Below are 14,298 nucleotides of genomic sequence, written 5' to 3'. Positions count from 1 at the left end.
GTAAAAAAATTTAATATTATTGCAATTCAAAATAACATTTTTTGTGTTAATATACTTAAAAATATAATTTATTCCTGTGTTGCAAAGCTGAATTTTTGAACTTCAGTCTTCAGTGTCACATGATCCTTCAGAAATCATTCTGACATACTAATATATTCTCTCTCAAAATTGTGAGATATAAACTCACAATTGCAAGTTTTAAAGTCAAAACTGCGAGATATAAAAATTTGCGAGAATTGTGAGTTTGTATCATGCATTTCTGAGAAAAAAATTCAGAATTGAACGCTAAAAACTCGCAATTGCAAGCTATAAAGTCAGAACTGCAAGATATAAATCGCACAATTCTGAGAAATTAAGTCAGAATTGTGTGATTATAAACTTAAGTGAGATGTTGAGATATATAAACAATTCTGTGAACATCAAATCTTTTTTTCTCTTCAGAAATGGACTTGTTTCTCACAATTGCGAGTTTATATCTCACAATTCTGAGAAAAAAGTCAGAATTGCAATATACAAACTAGCAATTGCGGGAAAAGTCAAAATTGCGAAATACAAACTAGTTTATATCTCGCAATTCTGACTTTATATCTAGCAACTGAGAGTTTACATCTCAGTTCTGAGAAAAAAAGTCAGAATTGCGAGATTTAAACTCGCAATTGCGAGAAAAAGTCAGAATCGCATGATATAAAACTCGCAATTGCGAGCTATAGTCAGAACTGCGAGATATAACGGCGCAATTCTGAGAAATTAAGTCAGAATTGTGTGATTATAAACTTAAGTGAGATGTTGACATATATAAACTCACAATTCAAGAAATGGACTTCATACCTCGTAATTGCGAGTTTATATCTCACAATTCAAAGAAAAAAAGTCAGAATTGTGATATACAAACTTGCAACTTCAAGGAAAAAGTCAAAATTGCAAAATACTAACTAGTTTATATCTCGCAAATCTGACTTTATATCTAGCAATTGTGAGTTTATATCTCAGTTCGAAGAAAAATAGTCAGAATTGCGAGATGTAAACTCGTAATTGCGAGAAAAAAAGTCTGAATTGTGAGTTTGTATCATGCATTTCTGAGAAAAAAGTCAGAATTGCATGAAATAAACTCACAATTGCGAGCTGTCGTCAGAACTGCGAGATATAACTGCGCAATTCTGAGAAATTAAGTCAGAATTGTGTGATAAACTAGCAATTGTGTGTACATGTTTTTTCTCCTCAGAAATGGACTTTATAACTTGTAATTGAGAGTTTCTATCTCACAATTCTAAGAAAAAAGTCCGAACTGCCATATACAAACTTGCAATTACGAGAATAAAAAAGTCAGAAGTGTCAAAATTCAGATTTTATATCTAGCAATTCTGACTTTATAACTCATAATTGTGAGATCTCAGTTCTGAGAAAAAAAACGTGCTTCCATAGAAAAGTCTCCTTAAAAGGAATTAAAAATCGTACTGATCCCAAACCTTTGAGTGGCAGTGTATACCATGGTAATACCATGCTTTTTTTTGGGGGGGTGAAATATAATTTAGACAAGTTTTTTGTCAGATTAATCCAATTATGAATCAACTGAATGTTACATATGGCTTTTAAACCGAGGATTGCTAAGAAAGATTTTTAATATCACTACTTGTGCAAATCACGTTAAACAAAGCAGAATGTGCAGAGAAAGATGCCAAAGGTCAGGGACACACAGGTTAGCATCACACAAGCACACGGCGGCGGTCAAAGCGAGGAAAGAGACGCGTAGCTCTCAGCAGCAGCAGCGGCGGTGCGTGTGTGTCTGGTGTTTCTCGGCAGGACGGTGGCGGTTCAGAGGGATTCGTCCTACCTCGCACCTGTCTCTCCAGGCCCAGGATGACCTGCACGGCCTGCTGGAGGATGATGAGTTTAGTCTGAGCCTTGTCGCTCTTCAGGTGCAGCTGACACATGCGGCCGAGCTCCCTGAAGGCTTCGTTAATGTCCCGCACGCGCACCCGCTCCCGAGCGTTATTGGCCATGCGCCGCTCGCGCTCACGCTGCTCCTTCTCCTCCACCGTCAGACACTCCTCCGACAGGCTGCTGCCAGGGGCGACCAGGCGCTCGTTAGTCACCTCGTTAAGTCCATTCTAATACTAAATTAACTCTTTCAGCTTCATTAAGTCAGAAAAACCTTACTACTGAAGAACGTTAATTGCAATTCATTCTACACGGGTCTTTAGTGAATATACATTTGATAAATTATTGACTTATATAATTATATACATATGTAAAATTAAAATTAAAATTATAATTATTAACATTACTTTGACATACTTTTTAAATGTTATATATAAATATATATGCTTATGTATATTCTTATTTATTTTTATAATAGTTTTGGAACGTTTTGAAAAAAAAACAACAACAATCAAATATATATTCACTACATATAACCCTGTATATTCATTACAAAATGAGTTATATTCATTATTTAGATTATAAACATTCATTATAATCTTTTTCTATATTTCTGTATATATTCACTAAAGAAAATTACCACCATTTTAAAATGGCCTAAAAATTCTGTTCAACATTAAACAGATATTTAAGAGGATTTGAAAAGCAGAAGCAAATGCTGAATTTTAAACTCCAGACTGGAAGTGAACCAATTAAAACTCTGATTGCCGTTATACGAAGGTTGCAGAGAGGGATCCGGTGGCTGCGCGGAGAAGAGAGCGGGATATAACCGACCCGGAGCATCTTTCTTTAATTGTGAGCGGACACGCAATTTCAAAGAAAAAACAGCCGGAGGCTACGCATTACAGTGTCAGCGGCTTTCAGGAGGCCTGTGGGATCTGCTGCGGAGCGAAAGAGCGCAAGACGAGAGGACAGCAAGATGAGAGAGATGCACCGTCTGCCAAGAACCGAACAGAAACACACACTGCCACTGAGAGAGCCAGACAGAAGACAGGATGAGGTGAATGCGACTGTCTCATCGTAAACGCATCCCGCTGCTGAGATGCATTTATACAGCATGAGACAAAAAACCACTGCGGCCATCTGCAAAGAAAAGGGCTGAAGAACAGATGGAGAGATGGTAAAAAGAAAAACAACCTGGCAAACAGAGGGTTAAACATGACATGCAAGCATTAATCAGACCGTCACAATCCGAAGCGAGTAAAACGTTAAGGAGGAAACATAAAAGAACGGGTCCGTCTCTTCTAATCTGCGGGGTTAATGTCTGCGGAAAAAGCTTTTCACAGCGGATCTGAAGGGGTTACAGACACCCAACAGTCAAATTGGGGGGAGGGAAAGAAACTATAAGATGTATAAAGACAGATTTAAAAGGATTGAACAATTGGGGATAGACAAACAGAAGCTTTGAAATTATCTCCACTGTGGAAATCAGGATGGTTGCATGCATTATGCATAAATGGCTGCATTCATGCTAGTCTTGAAGGAATGATCAAAATGCCATCATTTAGTCAATCCGCATGTCATTTTGTGGAAAATAATTGGGCACAGATGTTGTCAACTCCAAAAAATGACAAAAAAGCATCATGCAATGTCTTAAATAGTAGTCCATACAACTAGTGCACTATATTTCAAGTATTCTGAAGTTGTATCATCATGTTTTGTGACTGAAATTGGAACTGGAAAATAAAAACGTAACTAAAACATAAATGAAAGTTTTACGTCACGTTTTTACGTCATTTGTTTCTTTAGTCTTGTGGCGTGAATAAAATGTAAGAACTACAGCGGACAAAATGATTGTCTGTGAACAACTTAAATTCAGGTCTGTTTCTCAAAACATCAGAAGACTAGGAATATAGCGCACAAGTAATTTAGGCTACTTTCATGATGCTTTTTTCAGTTGTAATATCCTTTAAAACTCTTCCTAAATTAAATACCTAACAAGCTTTAATCTGAGTCTGTTAGTTGCGTGAATCTTGCAAGCAGGTGAGATAAACAGAAAACAGGAAGGGATGAGCACTAAACATGAAATGACAGACAGAAAACACATGCACAGTTACAGAAAGTGCAGACAGTCCCACAATCACCCTAAACAGACACCTGTGTGGGCTGGAGGCAGGAGGGTTACGTAACATACTACATTATGCATCTCAAAAGAATTACCACAAAGATAAATGTTAATTTTTTGAGTTTAACACAGCCAGGGTAGCCAGGGCGTTAATAGGTTGTTTCTAGAATGTATTTTAAGGCAAGACAACACATGTGAACAGGGTAAAACTTTTAACTAATAAACATCATCATACTTCTCCAGTGGATTGGTTACGTTAAAAATTGGTAACGTTTTTGCACTACAAGATTTCTGAGTGTTATAGTTAAATACACAACCGAGGCATTGTCTAATTGAAGATGCACTATTTTGCAAAGATTTTTCTGAACACTGGACAAAGCCAGTATCTAAATTTTTGTTGTATTTTCTTGACATATTAGAGTTAAAGATTTTTACCGAGGGGATTTGGGATTTCTTTTTTAATCAGTTAATTAATCCGAAAATACTGTTAAAAGACAGAAAAAAATGTTTTTAGGAATAAAATGCTACATAAATCATTGTTAATTATATACGAACAAACCCTTCAGTAAAATCTTTCAGAATATAGACAGGAATAAACCTCTAAGTTTTAGTGTTAGTAAGAGTTACTGAAGTGGAGGAAAAACTCCTAGTTTTTAAAAGATATGCATTTTCGCCATGTTTTAGGAATAAAATTCTACATACATAATTGTGAATGATATATGAACAAACCCCTCAGTAAAATCTTTCAGAATATAGAGAGGAATAAAACCCTAAGTTTTGGTGTATGTAAGTGCTGCCGAAGTGGAGGAAAAAACCTCCTAGTTTTTAAATATATGCATTTTCGCCATTATTTTAGGAATAAAATGCTATATAAATCATTGTGAATTAAATTAGAACAAACCCTTCAGTAAAATCTTTCAGAATATAGTGAGGAATAAAACCCTAAGTTTTGGTGTATGTAACAGTTACTGAAGCAAAGGAAAAGTTTTTAAAGATGTTAATTTTCGCCATTATTTTAGGAATAAAAAGCTACATAAATTATTGTGAATGATATATTGATATAATGATATAATTATTGTGAATGATATCTTTTAGAATATAGAGAGGAATAAAACAAGTTTTGGTTTATGTAAGTTACTAAAGTGGAGGAAAAAACCTACTAGTTTCTAAAGACAAGCATTTTAGCTATGTTTTTAGAAATAAAAATCATTGTGAATTAAATTAGAACAAACCCTTTAGAATATAGAGAATATAGAGAGGAACAAAACCCTAAGTTTTGGTGTATGTAAGAGTTACTGAAGCAAAGGAAAAGTTTTTAAAGATGTTAATTTTCGCCATTATTTTAGGAATAAAAAGCTACATAAATTATTGTGAATGATATATGAACAAACCCTTCAGTAAAATTCTTCAGAATATAGAGAGGAATAAAACCCTAAGTTTTGGTGTGTGCAAGTTCTGCTGAAGTGGAGAAAAAACTAATAAAGGTATGTTTTGTAATTAAAATCTACAAATGCAAATAGATAAAAGTTCAATAAAATAAACACTTAAACGTGCATTTTTGCTTATAGTGTCTTGCCTTAAAATAATTTAACTTGTGTTGAACCTAGATGCATATGCATTTTATCCATCATGCATTTAATATCTCTAATCAATAATTCCGTCCTCCTCCCCTCGTAACCCATTCAGGTGTCCCGACCACAGACAGATCTCCGCGGTGTCTGAGATCTCGTGCCTGAGCACTGATCGGAGGTCAGCCGCACACACTGACCTCGCACTTGCTGCTCCAGGTTGAGAATAACGTTTACGGCCTGGTGCAGGACGAGCAGTTTGGTCTGAGGTTTCTCATTGTTCATGTGCAGCTGACACATGCGGCCCAGCTCTTTGAAGGCCTCGTTGATGTCGCGCACACGCAAACGCTCACGGGCGTTATTGGCCACACGCCGCTCTTTCTCCCGCTCCGCCTTCACCTCAATCGGCAAGTCCTCATCATCTTCCTCGTCTTGACTTCATGGGTTGAAGGAACAAAGTAGTGAGAGGGGTTACAGGCAAAACAATCAGGGCACACTGACAAGGAACGACGCGTACCTTACTCAATGTTTTAAATTGGACCAATCAGAAACTGCTGGAGGTAGGAACATTGAGTATATTGAGTGTTTACTAATACAACTAAACTGGCTGTTAACAGTTTTGAATAATGAGAACTTTTTAATGCTTTAGGAATAAGTCTTTTCTGCTCACCATGGCTGCATTTATTTGAACAAAATACAGTAAATACTGTGAAATATTATTGTAATTTCAAATAGCCTTCTATGTGAATATATGTGACCCTGGACCACAAAACCAGTCTTAAGTCGCTGGGGTATATTTGTAGCAATAGCCAAAAATACATTGCATGGGTCAAAATTTTTGATTTTTCTTTTATGCCAAAAATCATTAGGAAATTAAGTAAAGATCATGTTCCATGAAGATTTTTTTGTAAAATTCCTACAGTAAATATATCAAAATGTAATTTTTGATTTGTAAAATGCATTGTTAAGAACCTAATTTGGACAACTTTAAAGGTGATTTTCTCAGCATTTTGATTTTTTTGCACCCTCAGATTCCTGATTTTCAAATAGATGTATCTCGGTCAAATATTGTTCTATCCTAACAAACTATGCATCAATAGAAAGCTTATTTATTGAGCTTTCATATGATGTATAAATCTCAGTTTTGTAAAATTTTACCTTATGACTGGTTTTGTGGTCCAGGGTCACATATAGTAAAAAAATTATTTATAGCTGTGAGCAAAGCTGAATTTTCAGCATCATTACTTCAATCTTCAGTGTCACATGATCCTACAGAAATCATTCTAATATGCTGATTTGATGTTCAAGAAACCTTTGATTATTATCAATGTTGAAAACAGTTGTGCTGCTTATTTATGTAGAAATTTTGATACACTATTATTTAAAAAAAAACTCAGCAAGGACTCAAATTAGTCAAAACACAGTAAAGACATTTACAAAGTTACAAAAGATTCAATTACAGATAAATGCTGTTCTTTTGAACTTTCTATTCATCTGTGAATCCTAAAAAATGTATCTCAGTTTTTACACACATATTCAGCAGCACAACTGTTGTCAACATTGATAATAACCAGAAATGTTTCATAAGCAGCAAATCAGCATATTAGAATGATTTCTGAAGGATCATGTGACACTAAAGACTGAAGTAATGCTAAAAATTGCAGACAATTTTATTACAGCAATTAGATTTTAACAGATATTCACATAGTAAACAGCTGATTTAAATTATAATAATATTTCACTCTTTTTACTGTATTTTTCTAAATTATTCCAAACTTTTCACCAGTCCTGTATATTTATTTCTCCTGGTATTAAATTAAGGTTTGTGGGGAGGCAGGTACCTTGATCGTGTGCGGCTTTTTCCATCTTTCTTCTCGTCCTCTGATTTATCTGCAATAGACAGGTTCTCATCATCTTCCTTATCTTCTCGCTTTATATCTGAACTGGAGACGTTAGAGGAACGAGGCAGAGAAAGACCTGCCAGAAAAAACAACAACATGAGATTAGCGACAGAAAATGCTGATGACACTGTGTGACAACAGCACTGTGAAAAATCATCCTGCAATTTTTTTAAAGGTGACGAGTTTTGGTGTTACTAAAGTAGAGAGAAAAAAGCATTTTCGCCATGTTTTTAGGAATAAAATGGCCTTCAGTACAATCCTTCAGAAAATAGAGAGGAATCAACCCCTAAGTTTTGGTGTACGTAAGCATTACTGAAGTGGAGGAAAAAATGTTCATTTTCGCCATGTTTTTAGGAATAAAATGCTAAAAAAAAATAATTGTGAATGATATATGAACAAACCCTTCAGTAAAATCCTTTAGAAAATAGAGATGAATAAACCCCTAAGTTTTGGTGTAAGCATTACTGAAGCGGAGGAAAAAACTCCTAGTTTTTAAGGATATGCATTTTCACCATGTTTTTAGGAATAAAATGCTACAAACAATCATTGTGAATGATATTTGAACAAACCCTTCAGTAAAATCCTTCAGAATATAGAGAGGAATAAAAACCTAAGTTTTGGTGTATGTAAGTGTTACTGAAGTGGAGGAAAAAAACTCCTTGTTTTTAAAGAAGTTCATTTTTGCCATGTTTTTATGAATAACATGCTACATAAATCATTGTGAATGATATATGAACAAACCCTTCTGTAAAGTCCTTCAGAATATAGAGAGGAATAAAAACCTAAGTTTTGGTGTATGTAAGTGCTGCTGAAGTGGAGAAAAAACTATTAAAGGTATGTGTTGTAATTAAAATATAAAGGTGCAAGTGTATAAAAGTTTAATAATATAAACACTTAAATGTGTATTTTAGGTCTCTGAAACATGTTATGAAAAGCTAAATGGCACAAAATCTCAAAACTAACAAGTGCAATTTTGCTTGTGGTGTATTGTCTTAAAATAATTCTGTATTAAATTAAGGTTTGTGGGGCGGCAGGTACCTCGATAGCGTGCCGCTTTTTCAAGTTAGATTTTTAAATGTTAAAATTAGACTTGTATATTGCTGCAATGTTAAGGAGAAAAGATGAACTGACAACCAAATTTAGCTGCACTGTGTATGTGGCCAGAACGGTGGCATATGCTTTTCTCAAAAGCGATTTGCATTGCATTCAAGATACGCATTTTATCCATTTCATGCATTCAATGCAAATCGAACCCATGAACTTTGCACTGAAAAACACACAATACTAAACCATTTTGCATGCTCATCTGCTAAAATACCTGCACAAAGCATATCATTTATGAATCTCAACCAATATAATGTCATAAAGAGTAGCACTGACTGGTAAAGACGTCGGACTGAGAAGTGGGTGGGGCCTGATGGGGGGCGTGGTGTCCCTGCAGCAGCACACTGGACTGTGGTAAACCTGCATCATCACTGTGATTTGACATCTATAGGAAAAAACAGGAGATGGTTAATACATGCCGATTTGACATGCTGCCATTTCATTTGACAAAACTATCATCGGATGCACACTGAAACTCAAAAGTCTTAAATATTTTTTTTCTGTGATGCAAAGCTGAATTTTCATTAGCCATTATTCCTGCCTTGGCAACAGTTTTTTTTGTAACCTATGATACTTTTTTTAGGATTCTTTGATAAATAAAAAGTTAAAAAGAACAGCATTTATTAAAAATGTAAATCTTATAAGTCTTTGCTATCACTTTTTTTGTCAATTTAAAACATCCTTGCTGAATAAAAGTAAAAATTTCTTTAAAAAAAAAAAAAAAAAAAGAACAAATAAAAATGTACTGACCCCAAACTTTTGAACAGTAGTGTAGATTGTTAGAAATGATTTCTATTTTAAATAAATGCTGTTCTTTTTGATGTATTTAAAAAAAAAAAAGTTAAATCCTGAAAAAAGGAACAGGTCCAAAAAAAATATTAAGCAACACATCGGTTTCCAGCACTGATAATAAATCAGCATATTAGAATGACAATAAATACTGCAGTAATGATGCTAAAAAAAATTCAGCTTTGATCACAGAAATAAATCAGATTTTAGTTACAGAGTACAATTTTTAAACCGTAAATGCATGTTGAAAAGAATGGAATTGTTTAAATTTTATTTTATTTTTCAAGATTAATTAAACAGTTTTCTACATAGTTAATTAATCTTGAAAAATAAAATTAAATTTCAACAATTCCATTACATTAAAATGTCATGTTTTGGAAAACTTTTAATAAATTGTTACATTTTATGTAAGTTTAGGTAAGTGTAAGTTTCAAGAGTTCTTCAATTAAACATGCTTTGATTACGAAAATGTAACCATTAAATGAAATTTGGGAAAAAATTAAGATATCATAGGGTTAAACGTTGGCCACGTTCACACTTACCAGACCCGGCAGACGGCTGGCGAGCCCGAAGGCCTGACTGATGGAGCCCAGAGCCGCTGCACCAGGATGAGCGCTCAGTAAACTGTGCATGTCTGTTCCCACCGCATGATTCCTCAACACATGCAGCGCTTCACCCAGACGGTCATCCAGCTTATTCTGCAAAAAAAATAATTACTCCAGCAGTCAGTCAAAATTTTATCAAATGCACAATTAGACAGTATGAACTGATATTGGCGATGAAGATGTTATTTCTGTGAGTCTAACAAAGATAATAGAGGACAAAAAGTTAAAGGATTAGTTCACTTCCAGAACAAAAATTTACAGATAATGTACTCCCTTGCCATCCAAGATATTAAATGTCTTTCTTTCTTCAGTCACAAAGAAGTTAAGTTTTTTGAGGAAAACATTTCAGGATTTCTCTCCATATAGTGGACTTCTATGGTGCCCCCGAGTTTGAACTTCCAAAATGCAGTTTAAATGCAGCTTCAAAGGGCTCTAAACGATCCCAGCCGAGGAAAAGGGTGTTATCGAGCAAAGCGATTTGTTATTTTCGAAACAAACTGACAATTTATATATTTTTTAAACCTCAAATGCTCGTCTTGGCTCGTCTCTGCGATGTGCATGTGTAGTCTGTGTAATCCAAGTCTAATCTAAAGTTAGGATATGTCGAAAAAACTCGGAAATTTTTTTTTTCGTCTTCAACTAACTGTATTGACCCAGATCACACAGACAACACATGTGCACTGCAGAGATTAGACAAGATGAGCATTTGAGGTTAAAAAGTATATAAATTGTCAATTTGTTTTGAAAATAAGCAATTGTTTCGCTAGATAAGACATTTCTTCTTTGGCTGAGATTGTTTAGAGCCCTTTGAAGCTGCATTTAAACTGTATTTTGGAAGTTCAAACTCGGGGGCACCATAGAAGTCCACTATATGGAGAGAAATCCTGAAATGTTTTCCTAAAAAAAAAAAAAAAAAAAAAAAAAAAAACATTTCTTTACAACTGAAGAAAGAAAGACATGAACATCTTGCATGAAAAAAGGGGGTGAGTACATTATCTGTAAATATTTGTTCTGGAAGTGAACTAATCCTTTAAGTATGCCTATGTAAAATGCATTTTTATCAACTAATTAGCTATATTACTCTAAATTTATATTTCTTTCTAAATTTGCTCTATGGTGACGCAGAGGAACGTACCAGTGCCTGTAGTCCGGGCTCAAAACTGGGAGATGGCGCAGGCTGAGTGGAGCCTTTGGGCCACTGAGATGCAGAAGCTGGAAACACAAACACAGATGTCAATACAGACATCAGATCAATCAGTGCTGCCAGTATCACACAGCAGATGGCACTACAGAGCCGTTTACAAAGACAAGAACCTTCAGGAAACCCACCAGCAACATTTGAAGGAGAGCCCACAGGGGTGGATGAGCTCGAGGAGAAGCTGTTGCCATTATTGTCAGAGGGATATATCTAAAAAAAAAAGCACAAGAGACAATATTAAGTATAGGGTTGAGCATGGGGTAATATCACTAATTATATTTTATACTTTAATATATTTAAAAAAAAAACTTGCATTTAATTTATATACAGTATATTTCCTAATATAATATAATGCAATATGTGACCTTGGAAGACAAAAGGTATATTTGTAGCAATAGTCAACAATACATTGAATGGGTCACAATTATACATTTTTGTTTTATGCCAAAAATCATTACGATATTCAGTAAAGATCATGTTCCATTAAGATACTTTCTAAATTTCCCACCATAAATATATCAAAAATTAATTTGATTAGTAATATGCATTGCTAAGAACTTCATTTAAACAACTTTAAAGGTGATTTTCTCAATATTCAGATTTTTTTGCACCCTCAGTTTGCAGATTTTCAAATAGTTGCATCTCAGCCAAATATTGTCCTATCCTAACAAACCATACCTCCATGTATAAATCCGTAATATAATATACAAACAATACAAATAATGTCATTTCTCAAAACAATGTGGTGAACATTTAGTGGTGTTGAGTAGCAATTAAATTAAAATTTGTTTTATGCCATTAATAGTTTGGACTAAATTTAAAGAAATCTCATCAGCTGAGAAAATATAAAAATAAAAAATAAAGTATTTAATAAAAAAAATAATTTAACAGAAATAAAATAACTGAAACAAATGTAAAAAAAAAGAAGAAAAGAAAATAGTTAGTTGCCAAGTCAATATTTCAAATTTGATTAAAAATGTACAATTTCTTAAAAAAAAAAAAAAAAAAAACTGCAATAATCAAACTAGTTAATTTATGCAATTATGTTTAGCCACAAAATTACAAATTAAGGAAATTCCTCTTCCTGTCATTCCACATCCTGTGTGGCATTGCAATTAAAATACACAGTTGTTAACAAAAAAAAGCAATTCTTAATTTCTGACTTTCTTTATAAGGGTCAAAGACGAAAAAGGTATTTAAGCATAAAAACAACAAGTGTAACACTGTTTTAAATAGTTGTTTTTCCAAAAAAAAAATATATAAATATATTTTTTTTTTTAGTTTTCCGTTTAGTTTAATTGCATTTTTGTTTTTCTGAGCAAATAAATAAATAATATATTTTTCTCCACTTGAGCACTTACACACACTAAACTTTACATTTTTACTCCTGTCTATATTCTGAAGGTTTTTACAGAGGGATTTGTTCATATATGATTTGCTTGATTTTACACATTATATTCCCCCCAAAACTGTAAAAAAAAAAGAAGTTTTCTGTCTGTCCTAAATAGTTTTTTTTCCCTAAATTATTGCGTGACAAAATGAGAACCAAAATTCCCTCTCTAAAAACTTTTGACTCTAAAAAAAATTAAACAAGACTATTGAAACGGACTTCATCCAGGGTTTAGATTTTTGTACTAGAATTTCATTAATAATGTCTCATTTGCATATTTAAACTTAACATTTAAAAAAACTTCTAATACAAAAAATGTTTGCAATTATCAAAGTAATCAATCAACTGAGTAAGTATGGTGATAACTATTAGTTTTTTTTTTTTTTTACCCCATTCACCTGCAGTGTTTTGCCTTAAACTGTAAATGACAGATTTACTCACCGAAGCGAGAGCTTTCCCGATTTCGGCGCCGGAGCTGCCTGCATTTCCAGCTCTGCTAACTGTTAACAGAGAAAGAAGCTCATGTTTACAGGTGAAAGCGAGTGACTCAGACTGAAATGAGAGCGCTGTTCTCTGGTTTGTGGTCAGGTCAGGGTGGAGAGTCTTACCCATGATGCCATCGGAGCTGCTGATGGGTGGTGTGTGGTTGGGAACGCCGTATCCAGCGGAGGCCGGGTGGAAGCTGGAGGGTATGCTGACCTCGCTCCCGTGCAGAGGGTAGTTCTGTGGCGACAGGGGCAAAGGCTGCCGCTTCTGCGGGCGAAACACAGACATGTAATTATTGAAGAGCACGTGGCAAACATGTTACGGTATCTATCCTTCAGCTCTGCTGTGGCCAACAAGGAACCGAGACGCTGAAAGAGAGCAGGTTCAACATGAGGAATGCTCGATTGCTTTTCCACATGAAGGTCTGCGGTAATTAAATGCATTTTTTCTGTGGTCTCTGGCTCAACAGAAAGGGGAAAAAAATATCTAGATGAGGTCATCAGGACCTATTTTTGAACCAAACATTTCTGACCTCCAACCAAATGCGTGCATGTTCGTATATATATGTATGTATATGTATGTGTGTGTGTGTGTGTATATATATATGTGTGTGTGTGTGTGTGTGTGTGTGTGTGTGTGTGTGTGTGTATATACATACATATATATACACACACATACATATATATATACACACACACATATATACATATATACACATACACAAACATCGCCACTTATGTAAAAAAAAAATTATATTTATATTTATATATATATATATGTGTGTGTGTGTGTGTGTGTGTGTGTGTGTGTGTGTGTGTGTGTGTGTGTGTGTGTGTGTGTGTGTGTGTAGAATTTATAAAATGCAATTTATAAATATTTATATATTGAAATATTGATTATAAATAAATAACTTTGACACATGACAGTGGCGAGTGACCTGAGGAGTTAAAACTAAATGTAGCCATTTTTATATTTAAATAATATTTTTTAAAAATGTAAAATCAATAATCAAACTAAAATTTATATTAAAACTAATTATAAATTTTTATATATTCATAATATTTTTATTATAAATAATTGAGTGACCTGAGTTGTTATGACAACTAAATTAAGCCATTTTCATATTTAAATTCCATTTTTAAAACTGTAAATTTTAGTCAAACTAAAATTTATATTAAAACAAATTATAAATTTATATATTATTTTTTCCATAACAAAATACCTAAGACAAATGACAATACTATACATTTAGCC

General features: G+C 34.0%; 1 protein-coding gene across 3 annotated transcripts in view; it reads right to left on the bottom strand.

Annotated features, from left to right (window-relative positions):
• The window catches only part of LOC141344741 (transcription factor E2-alpha-like), a 50,939-nt gene that overhangs the window by 3,850 nt on the left and 32,791 nt on the right, over positions 1-14,298 (bottom strand). For 2 of the 3 annotated variants that reach the window (XM_073849635.1, XM_073849634.1), the window contains exons 11-18: positions 13,167-13,311; positions 13,000-13,058; positions 11,300-11,378; positions 11,106-11,182; positions 9,908-10,063; positions 8,853-8,961; positions 7,413-7,548; positions 5,772-6,007 (exon numbers count right to left, since the gene is read on the bottom strand). In XM_073849635.1, the coding sequence (XP_073705736.1) occupies positions 5,772-6,007; positions 7,413-7,548; positions 8,853-8,961; positions 9,908-10,063; positions 11,106-11,182; positions 11,300-11,378; positions 13,000-13,058; positions 13,167-13,311 (997 nt within the window). Of the gene's footprint in view, positions 1-1,831; positions 2,062-5,771; positions 6,008-7,412; positions 7,549-8,852; positions 8,962-9,907; positions 10,064-11,105; positions 11,183-11,299; positions 11,379-12,999; positions 13,059-13,166; positions 13,312-14,298 lie in introns of all 3 variants that reach the window. The other variant, XM_073849636.1, reaches the window with a different exon arrangement.

Source organism: Garra rufa, chromosome 10 (genome assembly GCF_049309525.1).
Source record: "Garra rufa chromosome 10, GarRuf1.0, whole genome shotgun sequence".
NCBI lineage: Eukaryota > Metazoa > Chordata > Actinopteri > Cypriniformes > Cyprinidae > Garra > Garra rufa.
Note: the sequence above shows the minus strand (reverse complement) of the source record. Positions and strands in the feature narration are given on the sequence as shown.